The following is a 12,029-nucleotide window of genomic DNA, read 5'->3' as shown; positions in this document are numbered from 1 at the left end:
GCATGATCTCGGCTCACTGCAACCTCTGTCTCCCGGGCTCAAGTAGATTCTCCTATCTTAGACTACAGGTGCAGGCCACTGCATCCGGCTATTTTTTTTTAGAGACAAGGTTTTGCCAGGTTGCCCAGGCTGGTATTGAGCTCCTGGGCTCAAGGGATTCTCCCGCTTCAGCATCCCAAAGTGCTGGGATTACAGGCACAAGCCACCACCCCTGGCCTAAGCATTTTTTCAACTTATTACTTTTGCATAGAAAATACATCTACATGATTAAAAACTCGAAAGGCACACAAGTATAAAAAGGAAGTTTCTCTTTCCTAGTCATCTCTCTCCTAAATATCCAGTTTCTCTCCTTGGAGGAAACTACTGCCACCAGTTTCTTATAGGCACTTGACTCACAAAATTAGATCGTAGAAATAGTTATAAAAAGACTGCTCTGAACAATCAATGTCTCAGAAATGAACTACAACTAGTCATACATCAATTGGCACATTTGATTTGGAACAGATAAATGCTTACCTTGTACTTCTCATAGACAATTGGGACACTGAAAATGAGCAGTTCAGCTGTAAGACAGAATCATGGGACATGGCAAGTGTATATGAGAGACAGTCACATCTTAAGACTCAGAGTAACATATACATTTTTCCTCACAAAATACAGGAAAACACAGGCATTCCTCAAAATGAGAAATCCTGGTTAGCACTCCCAATTAAGACAGCTAATTTAAGGTAGTGTTAAAACAAAACAAAAAAAACCTCTTCAGGTATACAGGCTACCTTCTTTGTACCACAAATAACAATTTCCAAATTACCAAAATGGTTTCTGTAAATAAGATCCCCATATGTAAACCAAATCTAGACAACTGTCCTTTACTTCCAGCTGTTTTGATATTTCTTAATTTATAACTGAGACCATTTCATAAACCTGTGACCACAAACTCCGGTTCCTCCAGTGCCTACTCCCAGGTCTCTATGGGTCAAGACTGGGCAATGAAGAATGAGTAGAGCCATGCTGGGCTTTCTCTTCACTCTTATTCTTACAAACTACTTCAAAGAGCATGGGCACATTCTCCTTGCCACCTTACCAAGAATTAGAAGGGTGATTCCGTTAAAAACAGCACCAACATAGGTCATCAGCCACATGAAGACAGCCAGCTGTGAAGGCCAATATCAAAAGTTAAGCAGGAATAACCGTAAGGCAAAATTCACATTAACTGATGTCATTCTCCTCCAGCTAATTAAGTCTGCATAAATTTAGTGATGTGTGACATGGACAATTTCCAAATGAAGGTTCCCTACTTGTGTTATACATTTGAAGGTATGTGAGTGAAGTCTGTAGTTTTCTGAGGTCCAAAGACTGAAACTGCACTGCTTCCAATTATATCACCTCTCTTCTGATATTTGTTCCCCAGCAGAAGGCTATACCTTTCTCTAGTGACTCCTATCCCATTATAGAATGACTGAGCTAAGCATACGTTCATTTTTGTCTGATAAAATCCTATGTACTGTTTTTCCTCCAAATTATAACCCAGTCCCTGCTTTTTCTGTTTTACCACCAAGTGCTGCAGAAACAACTAACCTTCAAGGAGTCAACCAGATCTTCTACCAGAAAGAGACGAATAATGAGTTTCAGGGCCCTGTTGATATGCACCATGGCAGCATTCATGTAATTATGGAAAGCTTCCGAGGACAGAGTAATGTCTACATCCAGGTAGGCTCTTCCAGAAGAAGAAATAACAGTCATACATTTGACATGGAAGAAGATTTTGTTAGCATAGTAGTTACTGAGAATGTAAAATTGGTTCCCAGGGTGCATTTTAGAACCTGTAGGAGCATTTTTTTGTTGTCATCAGGTGGGGTGGAGACACACTGTCATTTAGTGGGCAGAGGCAAATATGCCAGATGTCTGCAAAGCAGGGGACAGTCAAGCACAGTAAAGAACTGACCTATGTTCTGTGTCACTTTTACTACCTCACCGGATATTCATGAAGGTAAATCCATTTATAAAAAAGAGCCCAGAACACATAAAAACAAGGTACTTTTTTTTTTTTTTAGCAGTTTTAACATTAACATATCCTGGAGTTTCTAAAACTATATTTTGTTTATGCTAAAATTTTGCTGTTTTTGTTTTTAAAAAAAAACATTTTGGAAAACCACATTTGTATTTGTAATTAAGAGCCCAGAACACATAAAAACAGGGTACTGGGTTTTTTTTTTAGCAGTTTTTTTCTGAGATGGTGTTTTGCTCAGTTGTCCAGGTTGGAGTGCAATGGCACAATCTCAGCTCACTGCAAACTCCACCTCCTGGGTTCAAGATATTCTCCTGCCTCAGCCTCCTGAATAGCTGGGATTACAGGCACCTGCCACCTCGCCCGGCTAATTTTCATATTTTTAGTAAAGACGAGGTTTCACCATGTTGGCCAGGCTAGTCTTGAACTCCTGACCTCAAGCGATCTGCCTGCCTCAGCTTCCCAAAGTGCTGGGACTACATGCGTAAGTCACCGCACCTGAACTGCAATAAAATTTTTAATGCCACATAAAGTTGTAAGTTATTCCTTCTATTTCCACCAAGAGAAAATACAAGGAGCACAGGTGTGGCCAGAAACCTATTCTGTTGTAGTCCTGAGAGGTCACAGCAGGGTCTCCTTCTCTATGAAAAAAGAGCCTTCAAAAAACTGTCATTTGCTCACGTTAAAGTCAACATTGTTTATGGGGTAAGATTTTCAAGAGGAAAGTGTGAAGAAAACATTTGTTAAAGTTACAGCACAATCAAAAAAGCTAGAAATTGTATACTAGAAATGTAGTCAGAAGATTACTGACTTCATTAAGACCTCCAGCGTTAAGAAAACTAGTAAGAGGACTCTCGCGAGACCCTACGCCCGACTTGTGCGCCCGGGAAACCCCGTCGCTCCCTTTCCCCTGGCTGGCAGCGCGGAGGCCGCACGATGCCTGGAGTTACTGTAAAAGACGTGAACCAGCAGGAGTTCGTCAGAGCTCTGGCAGCCTTCCTCAAAAAGTCCGGGAAGCTGAAAGTCCCCGAATGGGTGGACACCGTCAAGCTGGCCAAGCACAAAGAGCTTGCTCCCTACGATGAGAACTGGTTCTACACGCGAGCTGCTTCCACAGCGCGGCACCTGTACCTCCGGGGTGGCGCTGGGGTTGGCTCCATGACCAAGATCTATGGGGGACGTCAGAGAAACGGCGTCATGCCCAGCCACTTCAGCCGAGGCTCCAAGAGTGTGGCCCGCCGGGTCCTCCAAGCCCTGGAGGGGCTGAAAATGGTGGAAAAGGACCAAGATGGCGGCCGCAAACTGACACCTCAGGGACAAAGAGATCTGGACAGAATCGCCGGACAGGTGGCAGCTGCCAACAAGAAGCATTAGAACAAACCATGCTGGGTTAATAAATTGCCTCATTCGTAAAAAAAAAAAAAAAAAAAAAAGAAAACTAGTAAGAGATATGGAGGAAATCAGTAATAAACCAAGAATGAAAACACTGAGTTCTGATATTACCAAAGCACAGACTCAACAAGGTTTGAAAGTCAAGTCTTACCTATGTGGGGGATTAAACATGCACTCGGAACCCCATCTAACCGAGCGCTGCTCTAGGTGCTCTGCTTTCCCTGCCCTGCTCAAGAATTTAGAGTTGCCGGGCACGGTGGCTCATGCATAGTAATCCCATGCATGATTTGGGAGGCCGAGGCGGGTGGATCACGAGGTCAGGAGTTCAAGACCAGCCTGACCAATATGGTAAAACCCTGTCTCTACTAAAAATACAAACATTACGGTCGGGAGCGGTGGCTCACGCCTGTAATCCCAGCACTTTGAGAGGCAGAGGCGGGTGGATCACAAAGTCAGGAGTTCGAGACCATCCTGCCGAACATGGTGAAACCCTGTCTCTACTAAAAATACAAAAAAATTAGCCAGGCGTGATGGTGGGTGCCTGTAGTCCCAGCTACTCGGGAGGCTGAGGCAGGAGAATGGCATGAACCCAGGAGGAGGAGCTTGCAGTGAGCCGAGATTGCACCGCTGCACTCCAGCCTGGGCAACAGAGTGAGACTCTGTCTCAAAAACAAACAAACAAAAAACAAAAAAAACAGCACTTTGGGAGGCTGAGGCGGGCGGATCACCCAAGGTCAGAAGTTTGAGACCAGCCTGACCAACATAGAGAAACCCCGTATCTAGTAAAAATACAAAATTAGCTGGGCATAGTGGCGCATGCCTGTAATCCCAGCTACTCAGGAGGCTGAGGCAGGAGAATTGCTTGCACCTGGGAGGCAGAGGTTGCGATAAGCTGAGATCGCGCCACTGTACTCCAGCCTGGGCAACAAGAGCAATATCCGTCTCAAAAAAAAAAAAAAAAAGAATTGAGAGTCTTCTTTGAAGGACTCCCTCTTTGAACTTCAAGTATGAACCTCTAATTTGTCAAAAAGTTCTTGGCTTCTAACTTGGCCACTTCTTAAGGTGATTTCAAGGTCTCTAGGGGATGCTTCATGCCACCAATCAGCTGCACTAGGCCCCATAATTCTTGATTTTTAGTCAGGTCTGAGTTTTAGACCTATCAGCTTCAGTGAACCCTTCCACTAAAATGTAGAATGTTGCTTTTAAGACTTCAACTCACTTGAATGGATGGCCTTCTTCTGACTTCTGTACAGCTTGGATGACGGACTTGTAGATCCTGAAGCTGATGGTGACAGAGAGAAGAGCCAGGATGAGGTAAGAAACCACACTGATGACACTGAAAGCTGCCAGGGAAAGCAGCATGATCAGCGTGGTGCCAAAGACAAACCCAGTCTTCTTCACATCTCTCCAGAAAATCAGATCGTGCACTGACAAAAGAAAAGGGAATATAAGTTATAAGAAACATCCACAGCTACTATGTCTTGCATACCTGTGGAGCCTCACATTAGCACACAAATACAGGTATGCCCCACTTTAAGATAATCTGGTTTTGTTTTTTTAAAGAGATGGGGTCTCACTATGTTGCCCAGGCTGGCCTGGAACTCTTGGCTCAAGTGATCCTCCTGCCTTCACTTCCTGAGTAGCTGGACTACAGGTGTGTGCCACTGTACCTGGTTCTAAGAGAATCTCATAAATGAAAATCAAATTATGTCAGGGGTGATAACTCACGAGGCAAAACGTTCTTCTGCTACACTGATTAGGTTTCAGGATAGGATTATAAAAATTTAAGAGCTTATTTCAGCTATGGAAATACACCGGGGTAAAGTGCCATTTATCTTAAATATTTTGGCAGAAAGGATGATAAAGCAGGTGTGGCAAAATCTTGCTGTTAACTAAATTATGCAAACCAGGCCTATAAATTAGTTAGGTGAACAGACTATAAAACCAAAGCTAATTTTGCCCCAGTGTATAAATTGGGGCAGGGGCAAAGAAAGTGGTAAATAAAAATAGACCAAGCACTATTAGTGCTAGTTATAAAGAAACACCAGTCTCGATGTTAATCTGAAAAGAATTCAGGAAGGATTATGTATAGGGGACCATATAATTATCCAAGCCACAATACCACCTCCTCCCTTTTTTGAGACAGCGTCTCACTCTGTCACCTGGGCTGGAGAGCAGTGGCACTATCATTACTCACTGCAGCCTTTAACTCCTGGGTTCAAGCAAACCTCCTACCTCAGCCTCTGAGTAGCTAGGACTACAGGTATGTGCCACCATGTCCAGGTACTTTTTTCTTTTTTGTAGAGACAGGGTCTCAATATGCTGCCAGGTTAGTCTCGAACTCCTGGCTTCAAGCAATCTTCCTGCTGTGGCCTCCCACAGTGCTGTGATTACAGGCATGAGCCACCATGCCTGGCCAAGCTGCAGTACTCTTAAAAAAAGTGAGTGGGGGCCGGGCATGGTGGCTCACGCCTGTAATCCTAGCACTTTGGGAGACCAAGGCGGGCGGATCACCTGAGGTCATGAGTTCGAGACCAACCTGGCCAACATGGTGAAAAGCCAGTCTCTACTAAAATATAAAAATTAGCTGGGCATGGTGGTATGTGCCTGTAGTCCCAGCTACTCAGGAGGCTGAGGTAGGAGAATCGCTTGAACCCGGGAAGCGGAGGCTGCAGTGAGCCGAGATCGCGCCATTGCATTCCAGCCTGGGTGACAGAGCGAAACTCCGTCTCAAAAAAAAAAAAAAAAAGTGAGTGGGGCTGGCAGGGTGCAGGGGCTCACGCCTGTAATCTCTGCACTTTGGGAGTCCGAGGCAGGCGGATCACTTGAGGCCAGGAGCTCAAGACCAGACTGGCCAACATGGTGAGACCCCTGTCTCTACTAAAAATACAAAAAATACCTGGGCATGGTGGTGCACACTTGTAATCTCAGCTACTCGGGAGGCTGAGGCACGAGAAATCACTTGAACCTGGGAGGCGGAGGTTGCAGTGAGCCAACATCGTGCCACTGCACTCCAGCCTGGGTGACAGAATGAGACTGTTTAAAAAAAAAAAAAAAGTGAGTGGGGCACTATTAATAATTATGTTAGGAAATGAGTTTAAGTAGAAGTATTTTGATTTTCCCAGTTTGGAAGTCCCCAACTGTAAGATCTAGTTGCCCAGGATGGTCCTGGTTTAAAGACACCTCCCACTCTCTGAGTGGCAGGTGCCGGCAATCACCTCCAATCTAGCAGTGACATTACTTTTATTTTTTTTTTGAGACACAGTCAGGGTTTCACCATATTGGCCAGGCTGGTCTCGAACTCCTGACCTCTAGTGATCTGCCCGCCTCGGCATCCCAAAGTGTTGGGATTACAGGCATAAGCCTCTGCACGTGGCTGCCATTACCTTTTGTATTTCTGTCTACGAAGGCTAATTTCACCATGAGTAGCTAGAGGACTTTCCTCCCAGCCACTCTCTGCTCTCAAAAAAGAGCAAGGGCTTTGGAGTTGGAGAGACATGAGTTTAAGTCCTGGTAATTTCTCACTATATTACTTTAACCTTTCCAAGCCTCCATTTCCTCACATCTGAAAAATGAAGAAAATGAAATCTACCTCCTAGAGTTTAAGGAATAAAGAAGGCTAAGACAGTGTAAATGACATGCAGTAATTCAAATAAGGTTAGTGGAAAAGACTTATTTGCGATAAAATGAACTGGGTGTGATTCAAGTTGTCTTGAGGGTACCTAGTTCTTCCCCACATTCAGCTATACAGCTCTCTTCTGAAACCATTTCTTTGAAGACTAACCTTCCTAGAGCCAAAGAACCTTAACTTGATTCAATAAAACACTAAAAATATGCTGATTGTATATAAGAAGTAATCACTGGTTCAAAGAGTCTGGCTAAGGGATGCAACTTACTAGGAGAAAGAGAAGGTATTATGACTCCTGATGGGAACCCGAGAGTCCCAGATAGTGATGCTGCAAAGGAGAGAAAGAACTGGGAGGCAACTCAGGCTCACTTGATGAACTAAGAGATTGAACAGAAGAACTTAATAGAATACTGCCTATTTAAGAGTGAATTCCTGTAAGTAGGAGAATTCCTATAGTCAGAGTTCAAGTATATACATGTTAGAGTTCATATAACTACAAGGAACAGTTTCAACACAGAAGGCTTAGAGGGCTGACGTCATCAGTAGTAGAACAAACAGATACCATATGCCTCCAGACATAGTGCATGCACTGAGAAAGACACAACATCACTTCTATGGTATTCCCGCCCAAAACATGTAACCTGCATCTAATCAGAAAACACCAGACCAACCCAGATTGAGAAATATTCTACAAAACAACTGGCCTATAGTCTTCAAAAATGTCAGTGGTGTGAAAGAGAAAGGCTGAGGAACTTACTTCTTTTAATCTTAATTCTCAGATTAAAGGAGAGTAAGGAGACAGGATGAGGCACAAAGTGTGATCCTAGACTGGACTCTGGAAAAGGGGTAAACACAGCTATAAAGACATCATTGGTACAACTGACAAAATTTAAATGTGTACTATATAATTGACAAAAGTACTGTTTATCAATGTTTAATTTCCTAAATTACTGTTAAATTTCCTTAACGGCCGGGTGCGGTGGCTCACGCCTGTAATCCCAGCACTTTGGGAGGCCGAGGCAGGCAGATCACGAGGTCAGGAGACCGAGACCATCCTGGCTAACACGGTGAAACCCCGTCTCTACTAAAAATACAAAACATTAGCTGGGCGTGGTGGCGGGTGCCCGTAGTCCCAGCTACTCAGGAGGCTGAGGCAGGAGAATGGCGTGGACCTGGGAGGCAGAGCTTGCAGTGAGCCAAGATCGCGCCACTTCACTCTAGTTTGGGCAACAGAGCGAGACTCCGTCTCAAAAAAAACCAAAAAACAAGAAGCAAAATTTCCTTAACAACTTTCGTTGGTTACGTAAAACAAACAAAGATGTTTTGTTCAATGGAAACACACTCCAAAGTAGGGGTAAAGAGGCAGAATGTTTGCAATCAGCTCTCAAATGGTTCAGGAAAAAAACATCTATCTATACTGAGAGGGAGGGGATGATAACGCATATGTGGCCAAATGATAACAACTGGTGAACTAGAGTGCAGATTATACGGGACTTCCTTGTAGCACAATTGTAATTCTTCTATACATTCAAAATATTTGAAAGACAGGAAGAGGAAACTTAGAGAATGAGGCTGGGACCCAGAGAGAAAAGGACCTTGATGTATCAGAGAAGGAAAAGGGATAAAGACGACACGTGCCTAGATGCAAATCAGAGTGTCTACACCTTTAGGCCGGGTGCGGTGGGTCACTCCTGTAATCCCAGCACTTTGGGAGGCCAAGATGGGTGGATCACTTGCGGTTAGGAGTTCGAAACCACCCTGGCCAACATGGCGAAACCCTGTCTCTACTAAAAATACAAAAATTAGCCAGGCATGGTGGTGCGTGCCTGTACTCCCAGCTACTCGGAAGGTTGAGGCAGGAGAATCACTTGAACCTGGGAGGCGGAGGTGGCAGTGAGCCGAGATCGCACCTTTGCATTCCAGCCTGGGTGAAAGAGTGAGACTCCGTCTCAAAAAAGACCTTTGTGCAAATTAGAAAAAGTCACCCTGTCTTCATGCGTGTTACTGCCATCTGCTGGAAAACTCATAAGAAATAGAAATATTCAAACCTACAAAGATAACAAGTGTAAACAGTGCCCCTAGATGTGTGCAGTAAACAACCTGCATAATAATATAGGCCCTGGGCTCAGCCTTAAGATAAATGGTGGAATTATGGTCTGGAATAGAAAGGGGACATAGTGACTAAAGAGAGGGTAACAGAGGAAGAGCTTGGAAAAGATGGTTCAACACATCAAGCCTCTGTCTGGAATGCTCTTCCCCAACTCCCCATGGCTTGCTTCTTTACTTTTCAGGTCTCAGTGCAGGGCTACTTCCTCAGACACTGACCAGCCTGTCTAACAGCCCCTGCCTTCATCACTTTCTATTCCCTTTAACAGCTTTATTTTTCTTCAGAGCACCTACCACTTTATTTGTAGCAGGCTCTTCACAGTTGTTACCGAATGCTTAAACATGGGGCCAAGCTAATGACCAAAAGACAGCAAAACCATTTGTTTCCTAATAATTCCCCTTAAACTAGTCAAGTTTTTGCACATGACTCTATTGACCACAGAAGACTAAGGATTCCAAGTATAGAACACCAAAGGAAGGAAACTGGCATGGTTTTTGGAAACTTTTCCCTCTCTAATACCTTGGGGGAGAAGAGGATGAAAAATATGAAGAAAAAGTGAGAAATGAGGCAGTTGCCTATAGTTTAAAATATGAAGCCACTAGACTTACACTAGTTCTAGTGTGTATTTCATAACCAGCAAGAGGCTGCATGGTTTGCGTCCATGAAATTTTCTTTTCTTTTTTTAGACAAGGTCTGGTTGTATCACCCAGGTTGGAGTGCAGTGGCACAATCTTGACCCATTGCAACCTCTGCCTCCTGGGCTCAAGCCATCCTCCCATCTCAGCATCCCAAGTAGCTAGGACTATAGGCATGCACCACCATTCCCGGTTGATTTTTCTATTTTTTGTAGAGGCAGGGTTTTGTCATGTTGCCCATGTTGGTCTCAAACTCATGGGCTCAAGCAATCCACTGGCCTTGGCTTCCCAAAGTACTGGGATTACAGGCGTGAACCACAGCGACCAGCAGAAACTTTCTTTTCAATCTCTTTTATTTTCATGTACCTGTTCCGGCTGAGTATAGTACAGTTATGTACTAAATGACATGTGGACAACAAAGCACCACATATATGACCGTAGTCCCATAAGATTAGAATATTGTATTTTTACTGTATTTTTTTAATGTTTAGATGTACAAATACTAAGCACTGTACCACACTGCCTACAGTATTCAATATAGTGTAACATGCTGTATGGATTTGTGGCCTAGGAGCGATAGATGATACCATATTGCATAGGTATGTAGTAGTATACCTTCTAGGTTTATGTAAGTTAACTATGGTATTTGCCCAATGATGAAATCACCTAATGACGTTTCTCAGAATGTATCCCACTGGTAATCAATGCATAACTACTTTTTAAAACAGGAAATTATTTATTTTTTAATGTGTTATCTTTCCTTCCTTTCCCACTTTTTTTTTTTTTTTTTTTTTGGGAGACAGAGTCTTGCTCTGTCGCCAGGCTCGAGTGCAATGGTGTGGTCTCGGCTCACTGCAATCTCCGCCTCCCAGGTTCAAGCGATTCTCCCACCTCAGCCTTCGAGTAGCTGACATTACAGGCGCCTGCCACCACTCCCGGCTAATTTTTTGTATTTTTATTAGAGACAGGGTTTTGCCATATTGGCCAGGCTGGTCTCGAACTCCTGACCTCGTGATCTGCCTGCCTCGGCCTCCCAAAGCACTGGAATTACAGGCGTGAGCCACTGTGCCTGGCCCCTTTCCCACCTTTATCTTCCTTCATCAAGTTTTTGTTTGTGTTTTGAGACGGAGTCTCAGTGTGTTGACCACGCTGAAGTGCAATGGTGAGATCTCGGCTCACTGCAACCTCTGGCTCCCGGGTTCAAGCAATTCTCCTGCCTCAGCTTCCCGAGTAGCTGGGATTACAGGCGCGCACCACCACACCCAGCTAATTTTTTGTATCTTTAGTAGAGACAGGGTTTCACCATGTTGGCCAGGCTGGTCTCCAACTCCTGACCTCAGATGATCCACCCGCCTCAGCCTCCCAAAGTGCTGGGATTGTAGGCATGAGCCACTTGACATTTGTGCCCAGCTTGTGAAAATTCTTAACAAAAATTTAGCAAACCAAACACAACAATAAATAAACGCAATAGTACATCATGACTGAGGTGTTTCTTTTGAAAAAATACAGGATTGGCTTAACATTCAATAATCAAAATAATTCTCCATTTTAAAGAATTCCACCAAGGAAGAATTCCATAATTCACCATATTAACAACTAAAAAAGAAAAACCATACGATACAGAAAAAAGCATTTGAGAAAATCCAACATTCATTCCTGATTTTAAAATCTCAGGAAACTAGGGAAGGGAAATCCCTCAACTTGATAAAAGGAATCTACCAGTAACTTATAGCAAACATCGTACTTACTGAAAGAAGGCAAGAAGTTCTCTCTGCCTCTACTCCTGTTTAACACTGTATTAAAGGTTCTAGCCAGCTCACTAAGTCAAGAAAAACAGGCTGGGCGCGGTGGCTCATGCCTGTAATCCCAGCACTTTGGGAGGCCAAGGCAGGCGGATCACCAGAGGTCAGGAGTTTGAGACCAGCCTGGTCAACATGGCAAAACCCCGTCTCTACTAAATATACAAAAAATAAAATAAAATAAATTAGCCAGACATGGTGGCAGTCACCTGTAGTCCCAGCTACTTGGGAAGCCGAGGCAGAAGAATCGCTTGAACCCAGGAGTTGGAGGTTGCAGCGAGCCGAGATCGCGCCACTGCACTCCAGCCTGAGTGACAAGAGTGGGACTCAATCTCAAAACAAACAAACAAACAAACAAACAAAAAAATATATATATAAACTTAGGTATAAATCTCACAAAAGATATATAAGACAAGTACAGTGAAATCTATAAAACATTGCTGAGAGAAACCAACAAAGA

General features: G+C 43.8%; 2 protein-coding genes across 8 annotated transcripts in view; one reads left to right on the top strand and one right to left on the bottom strand.

Annotated features, from left to right (window-relative positions):
- Window positions 1-12,029, bottom strand: part of RTN3 (reticulon 3) — a 79,867-nt gene that overhangs the window by 5,671 nt on the left and 62,167 nt on the right. For 6 of the 7 annotated variants that reach the window (XM_009460458.5, XM_009460452.5, XM_009460453.5 and 3 more), the window contains 4 exon segments: window positions 4,620-4,827; window positions 1,579-1,717; window positions 1,085-1,154; window positions 517-563 (listed from right to left, as the gene is read on the bottom strand). In XM_009460458.5, coding sequence (XP_009458733.1) covers window positions 517-563; window positions 1,085-1,154; window positions 1,579-1,717; window positions 4,620-4,827 — 464 coding nt within the window. 7 annotated transcript variants of the gene reach the window in all.
- LOC129136434 (small ribosomal subunit protein eS19) lies at window positions 2,718-3,446 on the top strand. The gene has a single exon (XM_054662380.2). It carries the CDS (start codon window positions 2,945-2,947, stop codon window positions 3,380-3,382), a length of 438 nt encoding a protein of 145 aa, XP_054518355.1. The 5' UTR covers window positions 2,718-2,944; the 3' UTR covers window positions 3,383-3,446.

Source organism: Pan troglodytes, chromosome 9 (assembly GCF_028858775.2).
Source record: "Pan troglodytes isolate AG18354 chromosome 9, NHGRI_mPanTro3-v2.0_pri, whole genome shotgun sequence".
Taxonomy (NCBI): Eukaryota; Metazoa; Chordata; class Mammalia; order Primates; family Hominidae; genus Pan; species Pan troglodytes.
This window is presented reverse-complemented; position numbering and strand designations above follow the sequence as displayed.

What these genes read in the sequence shown, in the direction of transcription:
- LOC129136434 (XM_054662380.2), top strand. Translation starts at nt 2,945, where the DNA reads ATGCCTGGAGTTACTGTAAAAGACGTGAACCAGCAGGAGTTCGTCAGA.